Source organism: Molothrus ater, chromosome 6 (assembly GCF_012460135.2).
Source record: "Molothrus ater isolate BHLD 08-10-18 breed brown headed cowbird chromosome 6, BPBGC_Mater_1.1, whole genome shotgun sequence".
Classification (NCBI taxonomy): Eukaryota; Metazoa; Chordata; class Aves; order Passeriformes; family Icteridae; genus Molothrus; species Molothrus ater.
Window position 1 is genome coordinate 37,005,200 of NC_050483.2, and position 25,125 is coordinate 37,030,324.

The 25,125-nt window shown below is 36.0% G+C and overlaps 1 protein-coding gene across 5 annotated transcripts in view; it reads left to right on the forward strand.

Moving 5' to 3' along the window:
* NPAS3 (neuronal PAS domain protein 3) overlaps positions 1-25,125 on the forward strand; it is a 594,775-nt gene that overhangs the window by 537,954 nt on the left and 31,696 nt on the right. For all 5 annotated transcript variants that reach the window (XM_036383698.2, XM_036383697.2, XM_054515085.1 and 2 more), the window contains one exon: positions 1,975-2,093. In XM_036383698.2, coding sequence (XP_036239591.1) covers positions 1,975-2,093 — 119 coding nt within the window. The remainder of the gene's footprint in view (positions 1-1,974; positions 2,094-25,125) is intronic.

Sequence of the window (25,125 nt, forward strand, 5' to 3'; positions counted from 1 at the left end):
ATAAAAATAATAATTAATTATGAACCTCACCTTACTAGTACTGCTGCTATCTGGGTGATTTTGGCTGCTTTTTCAGGGTTTCACTGTCCCACACCCTGAAAAATATCTTTCCCTTCAGAGTTTTATTTCTTATGTGATATTGCTGAACAGAGCTGAATTTTTTGAGGACAGGTTTGTTGCATGGATTGTGATGGCTTCACATTTGTTCAGGTCTCCAAGGACCCGCACCAATAAATGTGAAAGAGACAACAGCAGAATGGCATACTTTCCCATTTCCACCAGGATGAAAAAAATACTCTAAATTAAGTCTAACCTTAAATGTATAATCTGTCCTTGGGAGAAAAAAAAAAGGATATAGCATCTTCAAGCTCTTGGCATCCCTTACGAGAAAAAATTGGTTCTAAGGGTCTCTGATCTTGTGTTTTAGTAAAATAGAACTGCACGGCTGACTGACAGTTCTGATCTAAAGCATTTACGTTTAAGTTTTGATCTCTCTGCTTTTGATTAAAACTAATGAGCTCATTTAATTCAAAATGGGAATCTCTGATAAGAGAAATAAGGTTGATGTGATTGGATTAGAGGGGCAAATTAAACTCTTAGAGCAGAAGTTTGTGCTTATACAGTGTATTAAAAAGCTGTTGGCGTATTATGGTGTGTTAGATGATGAGAAAAATTTCATAGTAATTCATATTTAATCAGAAGAAATGAAAGTACTAAATATAACATGGCTCTGCTTTTCCCTCGAGTGATAAAGAGCTGTACATTTAAAATGACATCAAATTCATGCTCTCTAAAACAAAAAAATCTTAAGAGACACACTGAAGAAAGGGGCACTGTTGTCAGTTATCACAACAGAGCTCAAATGTCACAAACACAAGACAAGTTGACCACATTAAATCAAGGACAATTCAATAAAATCCTTAGTTCACAAACAAATTTTTGCACTTCTGTTGACTGCATAACAAAGGCATTTTAAATACTTAAACACTTTCTACTAGTAGTTTGTGTGGTTCTCCTAAACAACAGAAGTACAATTTCAAAATATTTCTTTTGTTCCTTGTTAATTCCTCACTGAAATTGAAATTTCTTTTATATCAAATAATGCCTGTTTATTGTAAGCTGCTCCAGAATTTTCCCATTAAGTATTTTGGGGATAAGTTGATTATCAGGGCTAAAAAAGAGGAATCGTAAAGATTGTATAAAGAATACCTCAGTGCTGATGCTATTTTATCATGATTTAGACTGAGTCTTAAGTAATTTAAGTGATTGCAGTTAAGGGAGGGAGAAGTGCAGGTGAGAGCTGTACTTAGTCGTGAGCAAGTAATATCCCTTCAGCTGGACTAGAAAGATGTTTCATTAATGACTAATTAATCACCAATAATTGATGATATGATGACAATAATAATAATATGTGTCATTTACTTGAGAATTCTTGCCTTCAGGTTGTTTAATGTTTTATTGATAATAAAGGCCCTAATTTAGCCTCAGTAATATGGAAACCAAGGCACACAAATCCAGCACTGACTCAGGTATCACTGCAGTTGAGAAGTGACTAGGGAATAAAAATCTGCAGAATGTGCAGCCTGTTTCAGGAGAGAATTGCTACCTAAGTGAGACTTTGCCTTTTACAAAATACTGACAAACAGTTTTTAAAACAATGTCATACACTCTAGCAACATACCCTCCAACTCCAGTCATCACTAAATTGTGCAAGAAAGAGTTAATGAGACAAATCTCTGTTAAAAATTCTATGGGAAAAATAACTTGAAAATGAGACATACTGAGTATATGTATATTTTTGTAATTTCTTTTTTGCTAAATAAACATTTTCTAAATGAGGTAAATTGATTACAACACTCTTAGCATCCATCAGTCATTTATTTTTAGTGAGTTCAAGGATTGCACCTGAAAAATAGCTTAGAGGGGATGTATAAAATCTAAATTATGTGTATATGTATTTTTTCTATTCCCTAGTGGAAACTACAAACCCCAGTTTGCTAACCACTGACAACACTCTAGAGCGCTCTTTTTTCATCCGAATGAAATCTACACTGACCAAGCGAGGAGTGCACATCAAATCATCAGGATACAAGGTAAGGGTTGCACTGTAACATGAAATATTGACATCTTGAAATTATGCTCATTCATGTTCCAGGAGCACCTTAATAGACAGAGAGAGGAGCTATTTCACATTTGCATATGTCTCATTCCTTTTGTTAAAGAATCATTAATACATATTTTCAGCCTGAGGTTTGGCTTTTGTACTGCACTTCCATTAAATTGATCATTATGATGATAAATGTTGATGATAACAGCATGATAGCCTTCAAAAGAGCAACATTTCCAAAGTAAAGGTATCTTTTACCAAAGAAGGTGAGTCAGAGTAACATCATTTTTCCCACAGTGGAAAATTACTGTGCATTTTGTAAGACTGTTAGTAATTTTTGGTTTATGCTTTCCCAGAGAGGCTGGATTTCTTCATGCAGGCAGCATGCTATTTCATTTTTCTGCCATTCCAGCTGTAGGAAACAATGAGCCACATTGAGTACTTTTCCACCATTTTTCTTTCATTGTCTGTCTGAGGGGCATCTGCTGCTGGGGATCATATTTGCTGGATTTCAGAGTCTTTTAAGATATGAAAGTCTCTTGTTTCTTATCAGCAGTAATCTCATTTTTCTTCAGTCGTATATCGCTCATAGCGCCTGTAGCTATCACTGGCTTTGCAGTATACTAAAACTAGAAGGAATAGCACATTTTTAACATTGTCAACTTGTGGAATGAAATATGTCATCCATTAAGTTTTATACAAGATAAAAGAGTGGTGCACGAAAGTAAGTCTGAGAATGTGTGGGTATTTAAAGAAGTTGCTTGTGAAAGTTCATTTAAAAGCTTTCACAACCATTTTGTTTTGGTTTTAGAGGAAGACTTAGAGAAGCTTTAAAGTAAAGTTCCCCAACTCACTTTTCCCAAGAAATTCTCTAAGAATATAGCATTATGGTAGCTACCTGAGGAGTAAAACTCTAGCAGAAATATCTTCTTTGCAAGCAAGTGACTGTGAATCATGCTCTTGGATGGTTTCTGGGTGAAGATGATTAAAGTTGTTGCTAGTAGAAGTTTTAAGTCCAAAGCAATGGTTTCTAAGGCATCACAAGTTTTTGATCTGTGTCCTATTTAATTGTCAACAGCTGAAAGAATGCACTGAGTACTTGCTCATGCTTGCAAGTCTAGGAAGATACCAAGACCAGGAAGTGTATTGACAGTGAAGTGTCTTAGGGGGAAGAAGGAGAATTAATAAATGAATGAATTAATTAATTGGCACATCATGGAGCCATAGAATGGTTTGGTTGGAAGAGATCTTGTTTTTTCAGGTCATTGAAGTTAAACTAATTATCATTATTAGGTATGGTCCACCAGGCTTGGACAAAGTTAGATTGATAGAGAACTTACTTTGCTGGATATTTGTGATGCAATAATAATGGGTAAAACATAGGGAATTTGTCTGTGGATTTTGTAGTCTCACTTTTTTTTTTCCAGATGTAGCTAGGAACAAAAGTTAGATGTGTGAATGACTCTGTCATTCTCTCTCTTGGACTCCTGACTATCTAATTTTAGTCTAGCATCAGAATAGGACATATAAGCTGGCTTCACAAGGTGAGTTTTTTACTCATTGCAATACAATTTTTGAAATTCACAGTAGACCCTTGGCTCAAAAGACATGGTAATGTCTATCATGTAAATAAAATTTTATTTCTCTTAGAATTTCTAATGCCTCATGGCAGCATTTAAAACCATAACTGAGATGTCACAAGTACAGCAAAATTAGTTTTGAAAGATCTGATATATTTTTAGCCAGTTTTTCCTGAACACAATTAATGGATAAAAAGAAAAAGTATGAAAGCCAACAAAACTGCCTGTAAATAAAATATTGGGGGTTTTCCAAATTTTTTCACGAGGCAAGTCAGCTTGAGTAAAATCGCATAAACAGTGTGCAAGCCCTAGGCAGGTGTAAAAATAGACATGCAGTTCTTCTGCTGTTTGATGTTTTTAAGGATTTTGTAACTGGCAGTATTTAGCTGTGTCCAGCATTATGAATTGCACTCTTACAGTTTTTCAAAAGCTTGGTTATTGGCACTCTGTGTTCCATGGAAAGACCATTATCCATGGCCACAGCAAGCCCCAGAAAAATAGTACATTTATTTTAGAAAATTTGGATCAAGTGAATATCCTTTTAACTGAGCTTTCAGAACTGCCATGTTTAAACATTCTTGTCAGCTGGTGTATCAGACAAGCATAATAAAACTCAACCGCTGTAATAAAAGTCTCTTCTAGGAATCTTGGTAATTGATTTCTAAAAGTCCAGTACTAGAACAAACTCAAGGCCAAAATTAAGAAACATTCATAAGCTTTACGGATGTACGTCTATAAGAAATTATCAACAAGGAAGAATAGTTGCATAACATTAACAAAGATCGTGGGAAAAGCTGGCCAAGTTCTGCATGAGAGATCCCTGGAAGTCCTTCAGCACTTAGTGAAATACTGTGCCAGCTGGGATCATGGGCAGCAGACTTCCTGCAGGAAATCCTGGTGGAGCAGGCCCACTAAAGAGCCAGTTTCTCACACCTTCAGAATACAAGAGTACTGAATTTCCCATCTGTAAAGTACAAGGGCTCTTTGCTAACACCTTCCCTTGAGCTCTTGTAAGGGGGGATTCAGGGGTAACCCCTCTGAATCAGCATGCAACCTTTCACTGGGAGCAGTGTGCGAGGAACTGTTTGTGGTATGAGTCAGATTTTAGCTCTCTCAAAGGTATTCAGCTCCCCGTGGATTCAGACCTCCAGCAAGGACAAAATTTTTTCATCTTTGTGAAGTAGTTGTGTCTTGATCCAAACTCTTTCTGAGCTCAGAACCACATCATCATTTTGCCTTGCTTTGAGGACTGCTGGTGAATGTTTCCTGTAGACAGCAAATGATTGAGGTGGTCCACAAGGTGCTTAGTCAATTTTCAGAATGAGTGGTCCCTGCCTTAGGACAATCACATAAAAGTGAAAACAGTCCAAGAATAAAATTGATTAATCATTCAGGTTGATCTAGTCAGAACTAATTTTCTATCAAAAGAAATGTTATAACAAAAAGCAGACTGATAATTTAACACATATTTATGCCTCAAAGAAACCCTGCTCTAGACAATTCTGACTTAAGATGAACCTGTTTATAGTCCCTTCCTGAACTGATATAACTAGTTCTGAATTACACATAAAGATGGAGGTAATGGCCTTTTTCCATGAATTATACTACCTTAAAAGTGTAAGTGGAAAAGTGATTACATGATTAATCCTTCCTCTCTCTTTCCCTTTCATTGTTCCCTAGCACTCTCCTTGAATTAGAATTTCCCATTCTTAATGGTCTTAGGCTCAGAGGTCTGCAGGAAAAGAGTTTACATTCAGTACTAGAGTTATTAATTTTTCAGTTAATAAATTGAAAATCTTTAAAAACAGTGAAATAAAATTTAGTCAACTGATAAAACACATGGAAAACAAATAAAAAGAAAAAACTCTAATTCCATTCACTGCAAAATTCAGAATGTATTACAATTGCAGCTGTTGTCTGAGATACATGCTGGAGAGACTGTTTGTTCTCCATTGAAAATGGAAATAATCTTCCTTTTTTTTCAATATTTATTTTTTCATCATTGAAGTATGGTTTTGTATTTAATTTTGATTTTATCTTCATTTTGGTTTTATTTTCATTTTCCTCCCTTTGAGGGTCACAGTTCTGTCCACTCAAAAGTTTTCCCAACTTCAATTTTTCTACTGTCTGACTTACTCAATCATATTTCAAAGCTAATTTTAATTCAAAATTATATTTTTCAGGTCCAGTGGTAAATTTTCTACTCCTACAGTATCCTATTATTGTTCTGTCATGTTTACTTGCCCATCAGATTACGCTAGAATTTTCTTTGTTCAAACTTTCATCAACTGATACTGTTCTCTTGAACAAAGCTTAACTAAGGGTTCAAGAAGTAGTCAAAGCATCAAGCAGCATCCGAGTCAGTAGTTGCCAGCTGTTTCCAGCTCATCAGCTCATCAGAGGTGCTAGTATAGATCCATGCATACTCCTCTACTGTTTTATGGAACAGCACTCTCTCAGCACTCTGTAATATGAGCTATTACAGAAGTGGATAAGCAAACACGAGGAGATTGCCTTGTTCTTTTGCTGCCACTGTGGCAATCTCTGAATGGGGTATAACCAACGTCTGTTGCCTCTCCATCTCCCTCAAAGCTGGCAAGTAAATATCTTGAAGACCCATCAGCAGAGTTAAGGATATCCTAGAAAACCTTCAGGCTGTCCCTTCCAGTGGACAGACTGCGTAAAAATAAGTAAATTGCTATATTTAAAAAAATTGGTTTGGTAAGTTTCATTTAGACATTTGTATGGTTTGTTGCACATCTAATTTCTGCAGTTCAGAAATGGAGGATGCAAGTTTGGTTGGCTATACCTCATACATCAGTTGCATGAGGTGTATCAAAATCCTTTAAATAATACTCAAAACTCCAGAAAAGTGTTTTCACAAATTAGTCTTGTAGCCCTTATGAATTCTTTTTTTTCTTTTTTTTTGACAATGGTGTCTTTCTGCAAATTCATTTAAAATTAAACGTTCTCTGAGACTGTACTCTCAGATTTGGTATTTCAAATCATAAAGTTAGAATTCTCTGAATGACAATTTTGAAGATGGAAATCTAAATTTTTTGTTGAAATTTTATGCCTGTCATGGTTCTACTGTGAGTCTTTTTCATGCTATTCCTTCCTTTATTCACTTTTTTATTTTAGAAGAACTTGAGGAGTTGGGCAAGATTTGCAGACCATAGTTGAACACTTGAAGTGCAGGTTTTGGCAGGATTTGGATTCATTAATCCAAGAGGGCAAGAGAGTAAAAAAATGTGTGAAAAAGACAAAATTACATTGGGCTCATCTTGTGATACTGTCCTCTTGGCTGAATCCAAAATTGAAAATATTGTTTCTCATCCAAGTGCAAGATTCACCTGGAATTCAGAAACAAGATGCCCCTACCCCAAAATCGCTTTAAGGACCCAATATATCATTGCAGGAAAGCACCTTCCACTTCATGGGGGCAGGAGGAGAGGATGGAGGAGGAAAGAGAAGGCAGGGAATAGTCTCATGATTAGTACATTTTTCAGACATGGCCTGTGTTAGAGACAGATTTCATTCCATCTTCCCAGTGAGGGAATTCACTTATCCCACTTTACAGCTTCACCTAAATTTTTTGCCTCCTTTTCTAATATTCTTCCCCCTTGAAATCTTTTCTATCAAGTATTTTACTCTGTCCCAGAAAGATATCCTGACCTTTCTCTGCAGGAAGAAAGAAAACTGCAGAATTTAGTACTTTATCACATGGCTACTGCCACACCTCTTTAATTGAGTGAAGAAGGAATAAGAAACCAACATCAGGAAGCATTATGTGAAGAGTTTTCTAAATGTCAGCACATGCATTCCCCAGACTTTTCAGCACTGGGAAGACTTAAAGGTAATTTGTCAGTGAGAAAGAACTGATCGAGAATTCACCCATGTAAATCGATGACCTTTTTGTCAAAAGGAAGTCTCTTAGCTAGTAAAGATGCAGCATGACTTGAAAAAGAACAAAATACTAATGGGCCAACCTGAATCTTATGAAGTATCTACTCGTAGATATAAAGATACGGTTCAAGAAATAATGGCCTGCAACCAGATTAAGAAGACTGGGTTTCATTTGGGGGCCTTGCTATGGAACTGTGAGGTTCTATTAGGAGAGCTATTTGCAAAAGCTTGGTTCACCCTCAGCATCTAAATACATTAACCAACTTTTTTTAATGTGTTCAGTGGATATGAATTCCATCATCTCAAAAAGAAAAAATGAGGGCTGAGCATCTTTTTAATGGGATTTATAGCACTGTTCTACCATCTGGAAAAATTAATATATGTTAGGCATTCATTATTGCAGTAGCACTATTGAAATTAACCAGTTAGTGTTATATGAAAGGCCTTTTTAATAGCAATCCTCTGTACAAGAAAGATTCAAGCTTTGATCCTGCCTCACAATGACTGCAGCTGTTGTATTCCTGACTCCTGTTATCAGGATGTGTTTCTCCTCAAATATTACCTTATGTAATATTTGAGGAGAAACACATATTTCCAAATATTACCTTATGTAATATTACCTCCTCAAATATTACCTTAAATGTTTAGATGGCCTCAGAGTTGTGGTTTGCTCCAAACTGAGTAAAAGGGAAATAAATTCTGTGTTCTGGAAGGAAAGAAAATATAAAATTGAGTAAGCACAGATTGTTTCCTGGGAGATTTTTTATTTTCATGAATTCTATTATCAAAGTATATGGGATATAAAAAGATAATATTATCACCAAATTAGCAGTAATTGCCTTTGATTCTGGTTTTTAGGCAACATAATTCTGAAGCCTCCTTTTTTCAGTCAGTGTGTGTCCAGTATAACTGTGAGAGAAAACTGTGAGAACAAGATTTATTCTGATACAGAATAAAATATTCAAAATGGACAAGGAGCAGTTTCAAACCAAATCTAGTATTTTTTCAAGAACCAAGTGTTACTGAGTCATAGAGACAGAAAATGTTTTACACACTTTCATAAGCAGCACTAATTATTTAGACATGTGAACTCATACTGCAGTGTGAGACCCATTGTGGTGTTAATAGCAAAACTCAGTGAGTAGGATGAGAGCAATGGGATCTCAGCAGAGAGGGAACCAGAAAATACCTGTTACTGCACATTGGGGGAATGGTATTGTGCTCCCAGGTAGGAATGGCTACTGAAAAAAGAGGTGTTCAGCCCACAGGGTTTTCTTAAGTTATCCACCAATGTTTTTTACCACTGTTTACTGGAAATGACTGGGAATGTGCCTTTCACAGAAGCACAGAAAAGAACACAAAGCCAAGATTTGCTTTAGGACAGAGTGGTGCTGCTGCTTGCATCTCTGCCTCAATTCACTGTTTTTTAACTGCTGCCACTAAATGCTTTGGCCCCCCTCTTTTTCATAATTTAAAGATTGTTTTAGATGTCCAAATGCAGACACTATTAACCTTTTTATCTCTACCACTTGCAGCAGTTCACAGCTTTTGTCAAAAATATGCTGAAAAAAGACAATAGGTTCATACACTGATTTCCACGTTTTTCAAACTTTCACCTTTATGTGCAGTTCTTGCCTGTGCAAAGCAAGATTTTTTTACTTGCTTTTTCCTCTTGGTTATAAATTCATTTATATTAATGAATGTACTTTTGCAACACTCGTCTGAGTCTTGAAAGTGCTAACATACCAAGATATCAAGTAACTTGCCAAAGATAACAATGGCTGTTTGTGTCAGAGCCAACTGTGATTACATGCTGTACCTCATCCTCAGCCTTTTTTCCTAGTGCATGAATATTGTCAAATCGTCTCTGTGTTCCAGTGCATCACACTTCGTTTTCTCAGGCTGGTACTTCCTTTGTTTTGATGGTTGCCCTGAATACGCAAAATGAGCTGCCAAAGAAGAAAGCACTCAGACCAGATAGTGTGAAGTTTAGCAGAACTTCCACCAAAACAAACAACAAACAACCAAAGTTAAAAAAAAATAAACCCAAATCAGAAAAATAAGCCCAAATCAGAAAAATATACTCCTGCTCTCAACTGGCCTACAACTGACTGTAGAAGAGCTACTCCAAAATTCTTTTCCTTAGAAGGAAAACAAAGCACTGTACCAGCAGCAAAACCCATTTTCCTGTCCCTTGGATTTAGCCCAGGGGAGCTTGCTGGGACTGCTGTTCCTGACACCTTTCTGTGGGAGAAGAGCAGGGCTGGCAGCACCCACCTCCTCATCTGGCAGGTGACTTGGCTCCTTGAGAGCTTTGCTGTTCTTATATCAAAACCCCCCTGCCTCATATAGAGACCTTTTCCTTTTCCAATTTGATTAATATCTTTTCATAGCCACCATAGATGTGTGCACCCTAAAGACTTTGCGAACTACTTTGAAGCAATAGGTGTTATAAGTAAATGTGAAATTGGTAGGGAATCATTATTCACTGTAGCTCTTTATGTTTGATCAAAGTGTATTAGAAAATGAAAGTACCCCATTTGCTGATGCAGATAGCACCAGTTTGCATCTGCTACTCACTTTCTGCACGAATAGGTGTTTGCATAAGTTTCAAGCTCATCATTTACTCAAAAGCCAAACTTATTAATCTATTTTGGTATCATATGACGCAACGTTTTTCTGTACTTATTCTTCAGACAAAATAGGAGGAAAAAAGGCACAGAGCATTTCAAATATGTCCATCCCCAGTGTGCCATACATGAAGCCATCGGTTGAACAGGAGCCATCACATGAGGCTTTCATTGCCTCACTTTACCTGGGGCAGTGACTCCTGGATAGTGATCTGGACAGTGATGTGCCAGTTTTACCATCTAGAACAGAAAAGTGATCATGAGTGTTTCAGAGCATGTTTCTCAGAGAGGGTTGCTGTAGTGTAAATGTCCTTTTTCTCTACTCTTCAGAGTGCAGATTCGCCACTATATAATGAAGAAAGCCATTATTGCCTATGTTTCTGGATGTTTAAGGTGCTTCTGTTTCTTAGTGTTTGAGCATGCTTCTTGATTTGCCTGAAGAATGGTGTGTGGTTGAGCCTATCTGCTTTACCCTGTGGAGAAAGCAGGATATAGATGTTTAGTGGAAAGAGTTTCAGTTCCTCCTTTTTACAGCATCATTAGGAAGCTGTCGTTCTAATAATAATAATTCCCATTTGACATCATGAAGGTAAAAAGAAATCACTGCTGACATCAAAAATGAGGTGATATTTCAGCAGTATTATTTCACTGAAGATAAAATGGAAGTCTTTATTACTCCCAATGCTTTTAAAGAAAGCTGAGCAAGGCTTATACTTACCCTAAAGCTTATATACCTTAATGCACCTCTAACCAGTATGAAACAAGAAATTTTAATTTTTATTGCTATATTTTTTGTCTGTTCCTCCTTAGAACCAAGAATTTTGTGCCTGCTTAAAGGAAAATTATCAGTATCTGAGAATAAGTGTGAAGAGCACAATTATCTTAATTTTCTCCATTACTTAAAATTGGTCAAAAATACTGCAAACAAATGAAAACACTAAGTGTGTACCACAAGAAGTGGTAATTTTCTTAAAAACTTCAGATTGGAGTCTCTGAATTTTCATGTAAATTGCATAAAGAGGTCTGAGCTCTGAAGAGGTTATCCTGAGGAGGGTTACAAGTTTTATTTCAATTTTTATGGATAAGTATTTTATTCTCTCTGAACTTCTTGTGCTCATTGCTGTGTAAAGAGCTTGCTATTGAAAGGACACAGACAAGGTCTGTTTCATCTGTGGTAAACAAGGTTTTTCACTTTTATTTCTGATGACACATTAGACCCTCCCATGCCCCTTTTTTTACAGACATATTCAGTTATAATTCCTGTCTTTGTATGTTTTTCCATCCTAAAACAAACAATATAGCACATCAGTAACTATCCAAATATACATGGAAAAGAGTGTATCCTCCTAATATTTGACAATATTTCTAAAGTTTGACGTTTATTCTTTTTCTACTGATTTCTTTGTGTGTTTGTTTGCTTGTTTTAGGGAACATTTATAGAGAAATATACACTGCATAAAATTAAAACAATAGGATGCAAGGCTGGTGCCTTCAAAACTAACAGTATTACCCCATCTAAAGAAAGTTCAAGAAATATGTATTCTTCCCATAGCTTCATTTTACAGAGTTGGTCACATACTTTCAAATAGTGCAAGTCTCCTCTGTGTGGCAAGAAAAACCTGTTTAAAATGTTTCAGTCTTTTCAGAATCAAACTCAAGGAAATTTTGCAATTAAATATGTGGTGGGATCATCACATCATTTTCTTCCAGGCAAATATGTTGATAATATAACAGTCACAGCTCATCTGCTGTTGTGTTGCTGCTTCTCAGTTATTCTCAGAAATAAGATCTGAATTCTTAGAGGCATGAAAATATTTAATAGTGATAAGCCTTTTAAAAATCAAAATTAGTAGATACCAGTTACAGTGAAATATTAAATCTGAAATTAACTCTGCACTACCAATGTAAACAAGCCTCATTCTGTGCACAAATAATTTGGACATTTTCCCCAAGAATTTGTTGTGCAAGAGCAGAATGCTCTTTTTATTTCATGTGAACTCAGTGGTCCCTTTCACTTTTGACATATTTTGGAAGGTCTGAGGTATTAGATAAATATTTCTCTTCTTGGAAATTGTTATCTCATTAGATTTTTCATTCATTTCTCCTTGCTGAAGTGCTCAGAAATAATTTCTTCCTAATAATCAGCGACCTTCAGTTCTTGTGACCTTTTGCACTGTTCCAAAGACCATGTTGGTTAATTCAGTCCAGCACCAGACATAGCATTGTGCTTAGCAGATAGCTAAATGCAGAGCCCTGTTTCACTCAGCTCACAGGGAATCTCTGGGTCCAGCCTGCATCTCCCACACTCATATGTCCAGGGCTAGGAATGGGGCACTGGACACAGCTTTTCCTGAAGAAGCAAGGAGCTGATTCTCAACACCCAAACAGGCATTATGGGTTGTTTTCAGTCACTTTATAGTCATATGCATTCATAAATTTTTATATGGTTGGAAGATGCAGACTTTGATGGTACAAAGCTCTCACAAGAGCTTTAGATCACTGGAGCAACCACAGACAAAGTTTATGCTGACAATTTATCAGCTCTTCTCCGTCAAGGAAAATTGTTTTTTAGTGCCTGCCTATTAGCAATCACATGCATATTATGAAATTGAGTTTTGGGGAGGACAGCCTGCCATCTGTCTTTTCTGTCTTTTTTTGCACAATGCATCATTCTAAAGTTAAAACTTTCTGTGCTTTAAAATGATGTAAAATATGAGATGTCTATAATAGAGACACTTGGAAAGAAAAATGTACTAAGTAGAAATGTAAATCTTTATAGACTTTAGAAACAGGGAACTGCTGATGCTATACTTTATGTTTTAGCTACAAATGCCCTCCACATTTTCCACATGCCATAGTGCTGATAATTAATTAATATATATCTCAAGGAGAGTGAAAATGTTTCCTACATAAACTCTTTCTGGTTCAGGGTGGTTTTTTGTGCGAGTGAAATGGAACTGCAAATGCCTGTTGTGGAGAAAGAAAAAGATGTGTGCAGTTTCCTTTTTGTGTTCTGATATGCTAAGATTTTATCAATAATATTGTTTTCCTGTAAAAATATCTGCCTCAGAGAAAATCTGCTGTGTAGCTGTCAGGATTACACCTCTTAGAATATACCTGTGGTGATTCTGTTAAATTGATAAAAACAGAACACTCTGCTGTGTAGAAGGATTGCTGAAAATATTCCGAAGCCCTTTCATGTGTAGCAGCACTTGTATGGCAGTACGTTTATTGTGCTATAAATTCCATCACTGATTTTGGCCATTTCAAATTGATTCTGCAGTAACTGTAAGTAATGAACCTTGCAGACAGAGCCAAGGAAAAAAAAAAACCCAAGCCAATAAACTTGTGCCTGTAGGAATACAAATTGTAGAGTTCATTTAGCCTCAGTTTTTATCAAATCATGCAGTGAATACCCCACAAAGCCAGAAAATGTATCCAACAAAATATAGAGTGCCATAGCCCTGGTGTGCTTTAAATTTAGCTGCTAAACCAGACAGTCAATTATCCAAAGTACATGTTTGTGTGAGGTGTCCTGGGGATTCAGGGAGCACCTGAGATTCAAGGAAGGTGCTCCACATAAGTAGATGAAAGTGGAGAAATTATACTAGAAGTGACTTAAACAGGATAATAAGCGAAATCCTGTTTTACATGGTCAAAGCAATACCAGGCACGACTGAATTTCATAGGGGTGTAGATGCATGTGCAGTGAGCTACCTAATGACTCAACAGGTCAAAGTATACCAAAATCTTCATAATTTGCATATGTTTCTAGCTTATTTCCCTTTCTTTACTGAAAATTTCTCCCGAGCTAACAAGATATTAATGATTCCGTAGATTTTAACAGAGAATTAATGTATTTGGTAAAAATTTCCATGGGAAAGTTTTAAAATCCATGTAAAAGATGCTGTTCTAAGGTTTTCTGTAGGAAACAGACTGACCTTGATTTGTTAAATACTGTGTAATTTTTCACAGTCTTTTAGATCATTCCAAGTCTTATTTTACAAATAGACCATAGGTCTAGTCCCACTAAACCAGTGGGATGCACATGAAATTAAAGTACAGATGAATGTGCATATATGTTCTACCCTCAGTTGTTACACGAAGAGCTAACTTCAGATTTCAGTTCAAATGCAGAAAAGATTCGTTTTCTTCCACAGAGCTTTCTAACCAACATTACAGGAGAGAGAATAAGGTCACATTTTATTTTCTGTGCAAAAATAAATAAATGTCTGGGTTAGGTTCCTACAAGCCCTGCAGCACTTCCATGCATCACAGCTTGCACGCTCATGTATCTTACAGTCTGCATTGCATGCTGAATTCATTCTGTGTGTCTTCTTGTACCTAACTGCATATTTTTCTGGACCTTTGTGCAGTCTGCAAGAGATATTAAATCCTCATTTTGAGATCAAAATGCTTGAGTCTATTCTACTCTTATATAGGCTACAAAGATATTTGTTGTCTAAGACGTATTCCTTGCCTCTCTCTATAAAAAAGTCTATTTTGTCAATTTGTCCACTTTACAGCAGCAGCCTAAGTGACACACAGAGCAAAAAAAGACATAGAAACTGGGGCTTCCAGTTAAAGACCAAGTATGGCAAAAGCCATAATAAAATAATGAGAGTAAGGAATGCTATTTTTCCTTTCACTCTGCTGGTTTGTGTTGCAATGAGGTACACAGAAAGTGAGTACAAAATCTTGTGAATAGCCCCTGGTAACTAAGAGCAAAGAAACCTTGCTCATTATCTCTCCTCCCTCCTGAATAAACATTTCAGCCATCATAAATGAGTGTGACATGAAGGGCAAGTGAGTGGCTCTCATTCCAGATGAGAAACACTTGAAGCTGAGGAACCTGTAGGTTGTTGTAAAGGTGCAGATCCTGTGACCACTGGATCATGGGGCAGGACATACCATTTATTTCTCTATGCCCTAAGATTGATACTCTTAAATGAGAGATTCCCAGCCTTGCAGAGAGAAGTCCTAGGGGTTCAAGCTGACTTTTGGTTGGGACTGCAGTGTGTGAAAGAGCTGTCCTATTTTTTTTCTGGTTATTTTATTGAATTACATAGAAAAACTTAGCCAATTATAAGTAAAGGTTCAGTGTGGATTGACAGATGGCATGCAACACCCCTACTGTATTTCATTTATAAATATGATTGATGTAGAGGTAATTTCTTGGTAACCTGTTTTTCCAAAAAAAAAGTGTTCTGAGTAGTGGGTTAGTAAAAGAAAATTAATCTCTGCATGTTAAACTTGCCAACTTTTGAATTAATTGCATGAGAATGACAATCAATTAATAAATGTTAAGCAAACAACAGAAAATCAGTGAATTAAAAATTACTAAATTGATTCCAATGCAGATAAAGCAAGAGTCTGCCATAATTCTTTGGTGTAGATTCAAGAACACGAACCTTGTCTCATCAGTTTTTCCTCCCCATTTATCCATGTTTTGCATTTAAAACAATAGTGGTTTATTATGATTTTTACAAATAAATTGCTATCTATAATCTAGCTTGCTGCATTAAGTGGATTATAGAAACAAATCATAGATAGTGGTCCATTTGTAGCTGTCAAGGAGAAGGTCAGAGCTTTGCAAAGACCATCCATCTCCAAATGGATAAAGGTTTTTTTTTTCAAAGAGAAATCTAATCCCTTGTATGGATGGACTTGGTCTACTAATGACAGTACATGTGGCTGCTCCTCTGGAAGGGCTGTCATGGTGTGCCCCAGCCTTCTCCTACAGTCTCTGTAAAGCCATTTTTGGGCTTAGGGGTTTGCAGTTTCAATGCTACTTTCTTTATCAGAACCATGTGAAGTGTATATAAAACTGTTCAAATTAACACTGAGAACAATCAGAGAACTACTGACATTAGATCTTGGCAGACATGCCAGAGAATTTTTCCTCTCCTCTTATGATCATTCATTTTCATCATCTGCATGTGGAAGCATTATTATTTACCTGCAGAATCTTTTCTGAAATTTGCAGTCGTAATTTTTATAAACTCAGCTCATATTCCTTACTGTCTATTTTCCCCTTTATGCTGAAAATTTTACATTTAGATTCATATAAGTGTCATTGATGTGAGGAAAATGAAAGCATATTAATAAAGTATGGAATTTTTTTTTTTTTGCCTACTCCACTCTTGCTTTTGTCACAGTTGTGGTATTCTGTGGGAGCATACACCAGACACCATCAGCATAAGCAGAGGAACCTTAGCATTAAAGACATTCAAATAATAGTCCTCATCCTTTCCCATTGTGTGTCCCTGCTTTACAGTGTGCAAAACTCACCCATATATTTCTACCCATTTAGCCACAAAAGTAGGAAGAGTAAATGTAATTTTTTTTATTAACTTCAGAGTGAGCTCTGGGGCTGCCACCACAGGTGGAGAGCTTGAGCAGAACATAAACATTCCTGTCTTAATCAAGGGTGACTTGGGGAATCCATTTCTGTCTTTACAGACAACAGCATTTTCTATATCTTTTTCTCTGTGTGTGGGAAAATACATTAATATCAGATATTTTGTTTTATCTAGTCCTTTCTCACTTATCAAGTCCTTGCAGAGAATCACCTAAGGTAATTGTTGGGCTGCTAAGAACTACATCAAACAAAACAGTAGGAAAAAAAAACCTAAAAGAATCTCTTTATTTCTCCCTGCAAAGAAAGGAATAAAGAAACTACATTTGAAGTATACTTATTTTTAGCTGTCTTTAGTGCAACAAGATTTGGTTGCCCTAACATACAGAGCTGAAACTAACTTTTTTAAGCGACATTTTCACCCTTTCTGTTTCAGAAGGATGCAGCCATTTTCGCCCATCTCCCAATACTCTGATAAATTGCATTGGAACCAATGCAACAAAAGTCCTTTTTTAGGTTTAAATTTCACTGCTGGCAAAAGCAACAGAATTCTGGAGTAGTGAATTTCAAGAGAGTTTGCTCATGGGCAGGGACAACTATTCCTTTACTGGAACCCTGCACACTTCAATAGCTAAATACTTTAAACTTTTTTTAAACAGTATTAAGGAAAAAATATCCTCAAGGCATTATTTTTAAAGGGAACTTCAAACATTCCATGAAGAAAAAAAAAAAATGCAACATATTTGAACACCAAGGGATTTGAAGTGGCAAATCTGTTGAAGTGAACTGATCTTTTGAGTTTCAGGGTTAAATAAGTATTGACCACAAATTAGGGATGCAGACTACTGAAAATTCTGAGACATCTCAGATTCCTAGCTTGACCAGCAGTAGCCAGATTCTATAAGAAATCCTATATAAAAAATTACGTTAGCTTGGTTTTAAATTAAGTATGTTTCATTTTTTCCTCTGAGTTCAACAAAATCCATTATAACATTTACAAGAAGTGCAAGAAAATCCCAGGTTCTTAATCTTTTTTACTACACACACTTAATTTTGCAGTAGCTCAATATTAAAAATTTTAGAGTTTATATTTTAAAGCAGCTGTGAAGCAAACAGATATGCAAGGGTAAATCTGCTCATCTTGAATCCTTCTGCAAATGGTCTGCTCTGGAGGTCATATCAAAGAGATTCTTTTTCCAGCTTAAACCTGTCTTTTCTAAATAGATCTCAACCTGATCTCATTTAATGCATTGATGTCTGGTTTCTAAGTCATTATATTTGCTGTATTACATATCAAAAGGACTCTTGAGAAATTCCCCCGAATTGATAATTCTAATTTCTTATGTATAGCTACTCTATATTCACTCTGAGGACAGCTGTATTGTATGCTAAACCACGAATTGTAAAAATTGATCTCTTTGTGTGTAGGTTTGTATTAAATTGAGATACTCTATTTTTTTCCTGTTTGTTGCCACACATGGGTTCCTGGTGTCAGTTTGTATTTGGCTGTGTGAGCATATTAAAGTTTTGCTAGTGCTTATGATGTTCTTGCCAAGAGCGCTCTTGCAGCAATCTGCACTAGAACAGTCTTTGTGCCAATTACTTCAAAAAGTACTCAGTTATAAACCCAATTTTTATGGCTACTTTTTCAGGTTGCTGTGTGTTGATTTCATTTAGTTTCTTTTTTTTTTTTCCATTTTTTTAATGTTGATCTTCAAATGCTTTTAAGTTTTGCATTATGAAAAGACAATACAGTGTTGATAGAGTTTTTAATAAGATATCTATTAAAGGTTCAAAGGTACTAAAATTAAACCTAATAATTTAAATTAATAATACTGCATATATTTAAAGGATGCTGTTTAAAAGTAGAAAATTTGGAGTTCTTATTGCAGAGGGCATAATATGAAAATGGAAAACTTTGCAGTGACATAAAGCAAAATAACTGAAAAATTATAATGCGCTGAACTGAAAAAATATAATTATTAACTCAACACAATATTTCGTGAGTTTATATTATAAAGCTGATTTCAGGAGTGTCAGCTCTACATCTTTTGTTTAGGGAAAAGCAGCTTGCTAATCCATTGTAACTAATTAAAAATCACAACACAGGAAAGGGATGTCCTATCATTAACGTATTTTACAATACAAAGGTGCTTTTGAAAGGATAGACTTGATAGTGCAACTTCTACTACTGCAATGTACACCAGTGCAAGACTGGACCTCAGAATTCTGACATGAGAGCCATCATGGCAATACAGACAGATATGTGCCCATATACAGCCCAGAACACTCTACTATATGCTGAAGAGTAACTGCTTATCTAGTATCCCAAATAAAATAATATATAAATTTTAAAAATGTACATGTGTCATATAGCAGAATGAAAAACCATAAATGTAGGATCTAATAATGTTAATCTAAAGGATCCATAAGTACTTGAGGAACCTCTGATCATTTCCCAGTCTGTTAAGATTGGATAACTCTTGAAAAGCATTTGTGCACTCTTGAAAATGCTTTTGTTTTGTTCTTTGAATGACAGCTTTAGGAGTTGTTTATCACGCAACAGTCTTCCATTATTCTCACAAAGCATTCCTAAGATAGCCTTAACCTAACCAGTGTAATTTGGGCAATCTCATGTTCTTGTTTTACCTTCACTCTTTTTTGGAGAGTTAGAAAGCTGTCCCCATTACCTTCTCTTTAGTTCATTATCCAGACAGAGGTAAGTGGGAGATAAACCTTCCACATCCTGAGGTTGAGAAACAACCTCAAACAAGCAGTTTGTTGCATGTGTGCTCAAAACAGCAACTTCAGCACAGAAGATCTGTTCTCTGTAGTGTACTTGAATGAAAGTGACTGTGGCTATTGTGCTTGCTGCTGATCTAAGGATTCCCCATATGCAATCAAAAATATTCTACTCAGGTCATTTTAGGGATTGAGCAAGTGCTTTGAACTGAGCCTACCACACTGGGTTGTTTCTCACATGATGCTTGTCTTTAAGCACCAATAAGTTTGAGGTCTCATAAGGATACCTTTTTTTATACCCTTAGGATTAGCCTGAATTCTGCCTGTGACTATTTTAAGCAGTAGAATAGCTTTTGAATCTTATTATTTGAGAGAGTGATAACAGAGGAAATATGGGAAAAGCCTAAAGTATCTCCAAAAACTAGTATTGACTTTTTAGCAATAAAATACGTCCTGAGACCAAATATGCTGTTTAAATGTAAATACCATTTCCATTTTCAGACTGTCTTCTGCAGGTGTATTTGAAGGGATTTAAAATGTACTTGTAGATGGGAAAGAGGCTATTGACCTTGAAACTATGTATGTGTTAGGAATAATGTTCCCCCTCCTTGAAATCCAACTCGTATTCTTTGAATGGGTGCTCAAGACCACAGCTCTGAACAGTGGCATTCATTGCCTAACTCAATCAAGACTGACTGCAAAGCTGTTTCTCAGGTGTCATAGACTATATTGCCTTGTCTTGTTTTCATCCACCATGGTTCTGAATGTAACAGTGACAGCTGCACTAAGTATTACTTTTCTTTGTTCTGGTGCAGCCTTGATATAATAGGACAAGGTTGGTGTGTAGACACAATGCTCTTTATTAAATGGATTACTGTAGTTGAAAAAAGACCCCAGATATATAGGGTTTTCAGCGTACAAGCATTTTTTCAAGGCTAAAACTGAAGTAACAAATTTTTGAATCAAGTAAGTGTTGAGAACAATTACTGTAAGTAGACAGGTTATTTGGTTATGTTGTCCAAGAGAAAAGATAGATGATGCTTATGAGGTTGGAGATGACTGATGTTAACAAGGGAAAATGATAACATGGTTATTTCATAGATTAAAAGAGATAGCAAATCTAGCATTGATTCAACAGGAACATACATCTACAAACTTTACACAATGGATGAAACCCATCATGTAAAGTGCACATGGCAAGCCCAATATGTCCTCTGTGTGTTAAGCTAAGTATGCACAATAGAGACTTGATTGGCCTGTGTACAGCAAGTTGGATGCATTTGGGACACCTCAGACTTGCTGCACATGTGGGATGATCCAACATATTACAGTTGTAGTGGCTTATTCCTTTTCAACACCAAAATGTCATGCTCCATGGGATCTCCTATTAGTAATACTGTTGTGGTTGTAGAAATGGTGGTTGCAGAAATGCAGTAAGTCTGAGAAGGGGATAATGAAGTATTACAGAACCTGCAGACACAAAGCCTTACTGGACCTCTCATTTCCCAGCTACTGCTGAATGATAAATATAAGCCAATGATGTCTTCTCCCAAAGCTTTCATGAAGGCTGGGAGAGCAGGCTTTGAACTCAGTGAGGATGGGGCTGTGGAACCACAGAAACAATTTCTGACCATGAGAAAACATAAGCAAGTAGAAATGTTGTAGTGATTGCAGTGTGACATGGGCAGGAAGAAAGAGAAGTGTGGTAAATAAAGAAACCTATACTGGAGTTCAGGTTGATAGAAATGGTTTTTATGTCAGAAAAGGAGAAACTTTCAGATGTCATTGTATAAACTCCCAATGCGACACTGGGCTCTGTTTTCCTCATAGTCCAGAGGAAATTCTGCTTCCAAATACTCACTCTTACTTTAGAAATCACCTGAAACCATGTAGGAAATCATTACCTTGCAGAGTGTAAAATATTTGTCTCACTGGTGTCACAGACAGGTTTTGAGATGCATGGATGTGTGTCAGTGAGATCAGTGAGTGAAGGAACACACAACTCTTTGAAGGAAAAATGAGAGACTATGGGTATAGTTTGTAAGATATTTCTTTTGCCAATTTCATCAGTTTAAATTAGTTGTGTTTTAAAGATTTAGGTGTTGATTTTGGAAGTATAAACTAACATATTTGAGAGACCAAAACAAATAATAATAAATAATATATATATATATATATATATGCTTCAGAAACAGTTGTTTCTGTAAAAGGGGAATAAATATGTGTGTGAATTGTTTATAAAATAGCTAAATACCTAGGTGCACACACTAAATACATTTGGATGTTTTCATATGTTATTGTTTTCCAAAAAAATTATTCTACACAATAATTTTAAGACTTCAAATATAATGTCTCATTAAATGAGCTGGAGGGACAGCTTCTGCCAGTGCTGTGGTTTCGCACACACAATAAATTGGCATAACCATTTTTACAGAGAACAAAAGAAGTAGTTTAGAAATTTGTTTCAAATTTAAGTTCTGAAGCACACAGAGATATTAGAAAGGTGAAATTCACAGATTTTTCATGCTTGCAGGTTTTTATAGCCTCTGGTAATGCATGTCCTTACTCTGACATCACATGTATGTGAAAAACTGGATCTAATATTTAAAGATATCTTTTGACAAAGGAAGTATTTCCATCTTCAGAGGTGAGATTTAGCTTTAAAGGATGATGAGCAGGTTCCAGATGTGTTTTTCAATTGCTGGGCTTTACTTTCCCTAAGAATTGACAGAGGGAAGGTTTTATCAAGGTCTTTGTGATGTGCTTGTTTATAATGAGTAGACATTAGTAGAGCACATCTAAGAGGATATCACTAACAGATGACTAAAGAGAGCATATGGCAGGGAAGAGAAATATATATTTGTCCAACCAGTGTGGCTTGTTAACACTCCCACACTCATAAACTCGTGTGTTTACATGTACTTACAATATTTTGCAAATCCGTTTTCTAATCAGCTAAAAATAAAAGTCAAATACTTTTTTCCCAATATTAGTGTGTTAGGCAAAGTTGATTTAGGTTTTTTGCTTTAAACAAAGCAATTAAGCAGTTCAGAATATTTTTACAGTATTTGTTTTGCTTCAGCATTACGTCTTTACAGTATATGTGTTATTTTCATTTCTCAGTGTTAAAAGTTTTGGTTTTGCAAAATGCTTTTTCTTCACCCACCTCCCTATCCAAGGTTGTACTACAAGCAATAATATAGATCAGAATAAGCAAAATTCTGGTCTTGATCAGGTCACATGGCTTATTTCAACCATTAGACTTCCCTGGGCTTCTGTAGTATGAATCATAAAATCATAGTTACACCTACTAATAAACAGTTTGTAAGCAAAGAAGTTTCTGGACAGTTAAGCCAGTCCAGCTCCCAGCAACATAAAAAAGGAGTCTTGTTATTAATTTAATTTAGAAGGTGGATGAAGAAATTATGGGGAAATCTGTACAGCTCTTGACATGCAAAGTTTCTGATGATCCTGTGATCAGGAGTATAGTATTCATCCACCTTTTTGAAATAGACAGAACACAGTATCACTGTCTTCTCTTGCTGTGATATCTAAATGTGCCTGTCTATTCATATGGCATTAGCAGAAAGAAGATAGATTTTAAAGATTGATTAGGACTAACTTTTCAGAAGGAAGCATTTATAAAAGTAACTGCACAGAAGAGCTGTGTTTACTTTTTATTTTCAGTAAATTCCTAGCAAATTCTTACTATATATTTACATCTGGAGCCAAGTGTTGTCCTTCATAAAACAGTTTATTGTTGCAATTTAGCTTCATTAAAGTCATAATACTGCTTTAGGGTATGATAGACTAGTGCTGTGGGATTGAATTATAAAGAGATTAATTTTAGCTACAGGAGATAATTGACCCTATAATTCCTATCACCCCTAATCCCAGTTCAAATGAACCAGCGTTAAAAGTGGCAATACTCACAATATAGACAAGGTCATGACAGTTAGAATTGTTTTTTACTACCAATTAGATTTTCCCACTTGGTGCATTTGACTGATGTTGTCATAGAAAGGGATTTCAGGCATGGAAATACAGATCCTTTAGAGGCACACAGGCACTGGAACTGATGAGTAGTTTGCTGTACCTTTCCCAGTGTATAGAATCAGAATGAAATTAAGTGCTAACCCCTAAAATTTTACTTCATATGGGAATTTTGAACATGTTTTGATCCATGGTGGAATTAGGAACATACTAAATAATTTGAATCTGGAAGCAAAGTCTCTTGAAATTAAACAATGTTAATATATGGTGGTCCTAGCAGGTTTGGAACTGTCTCTAGGGCAATACTACATCTGAAGTGTATTTCAGATGAAGTATCGGAAAAAAAGTGAGGTACTGCCTGAATAGACAGTTGTTCAAAAACAAATCATTTTGATATTTAGCTGCAAATGACATGAAGGTTTAGAAAAATACAAAGAAGATATACATATATGATATAGCTTAAAAATTCCCTGAAGTGTTCATGCCAACTTCAAACATATTAGCATAAGGACTCCTACGAAAAAAACAACAGAAAAATGATATTTTTGCATAGCACGTTCAGGATAAGATAAATTTTCAGATTTTTACCAGTTATCCATCAGCATTTTTCCAAGCATTTACAGATTTGAGTTTTGCAGTAAGCTGAAACTGCATGATAAAGAGACAGATAATGATAAAAAGGAGATGTATATGCAAGCCTAGCTCAAAGGAGCAAAATATAGTAATACTGCCCCTCCTGTGAAGTTAATCCTATTTCTTTTAGCTATTTCTTCATTAGTTAATGAGGTTTTAAGAAAAAGAAATAATTAAAGTGGGTTTGAAATGCTGTTTTTGCATCTTTGCCTTTAGGAACTTATTCAAATATTCATAGAATAGTTTGCCCTTGAAAGGTGCATTAAGTGTGAGTTTAGGCAATAGTTACTTTAAACATGGGTGGTCAGACAACTGTAACTGAAATGGCCATACACAGCAGCTAATCACTTTCCTCATTCAGATTCACCACACTGGCTAGGCTCAAAATGTGAAATAGTGGTGAGAGGAGATGTTTCAATGATTAGGTCAAAAAAAAAGAAACAAATTTCAAGTCTTACATCACAGATTTACTAGCATTAATTGGATTTTAATTTGGATGCACTTTGTGATTTGCAATCTTAAAAATGACAAATTTTCTTCTCTCTCACTTTCTATTATCAATCTCAGATCAGAAGTAAAGGGCTTGTCATCTATCTTTGTGAGATGAGTATCAGTACAATTATTACCACATTTTTGCCACCTCCTCCTGTGACCCAGGAATCAACCAACTTCTCTGTTGACCTCTGGGTAGGGAGTCTGGGATGACAGAGAAAAGGGCCCTCATCTCCTGGAAGTGTTCTCTTATGTTGATGATATACTACATTCTGAGGAAGAAAATCTGTGGCAGCCAGCAACTGCCAATTCCTGTGCATCTCTTATCCATGAGTACAGGAACTGTGGTTTGCATTTTCATTTCAATATTCTATATTTATATTCTTTTACTGGATAAAACAACTCCTTTATTTATACACAGAACTCCTGAAGGAGTGAAACTGGAAGTGGTGAATAATTCTTTTCCCAGAGATTCAGTTTTCTATTTCAGGCAGCGCTCTTAGAAGGGGGATGCAGTTCTTATGGATGCTATTGGATCTGAGCATCTTCTGGTATTATCTTGTGCATATGGAAGAAAAGCACCACCCCCAGAGCTCTCCATGCATGCCTAGTGCACTAGACAAAGGCATTACATGTCTACCACCTCTTTAAATGTTTTACTGTGGGTGCAGAAAGACCATCCTG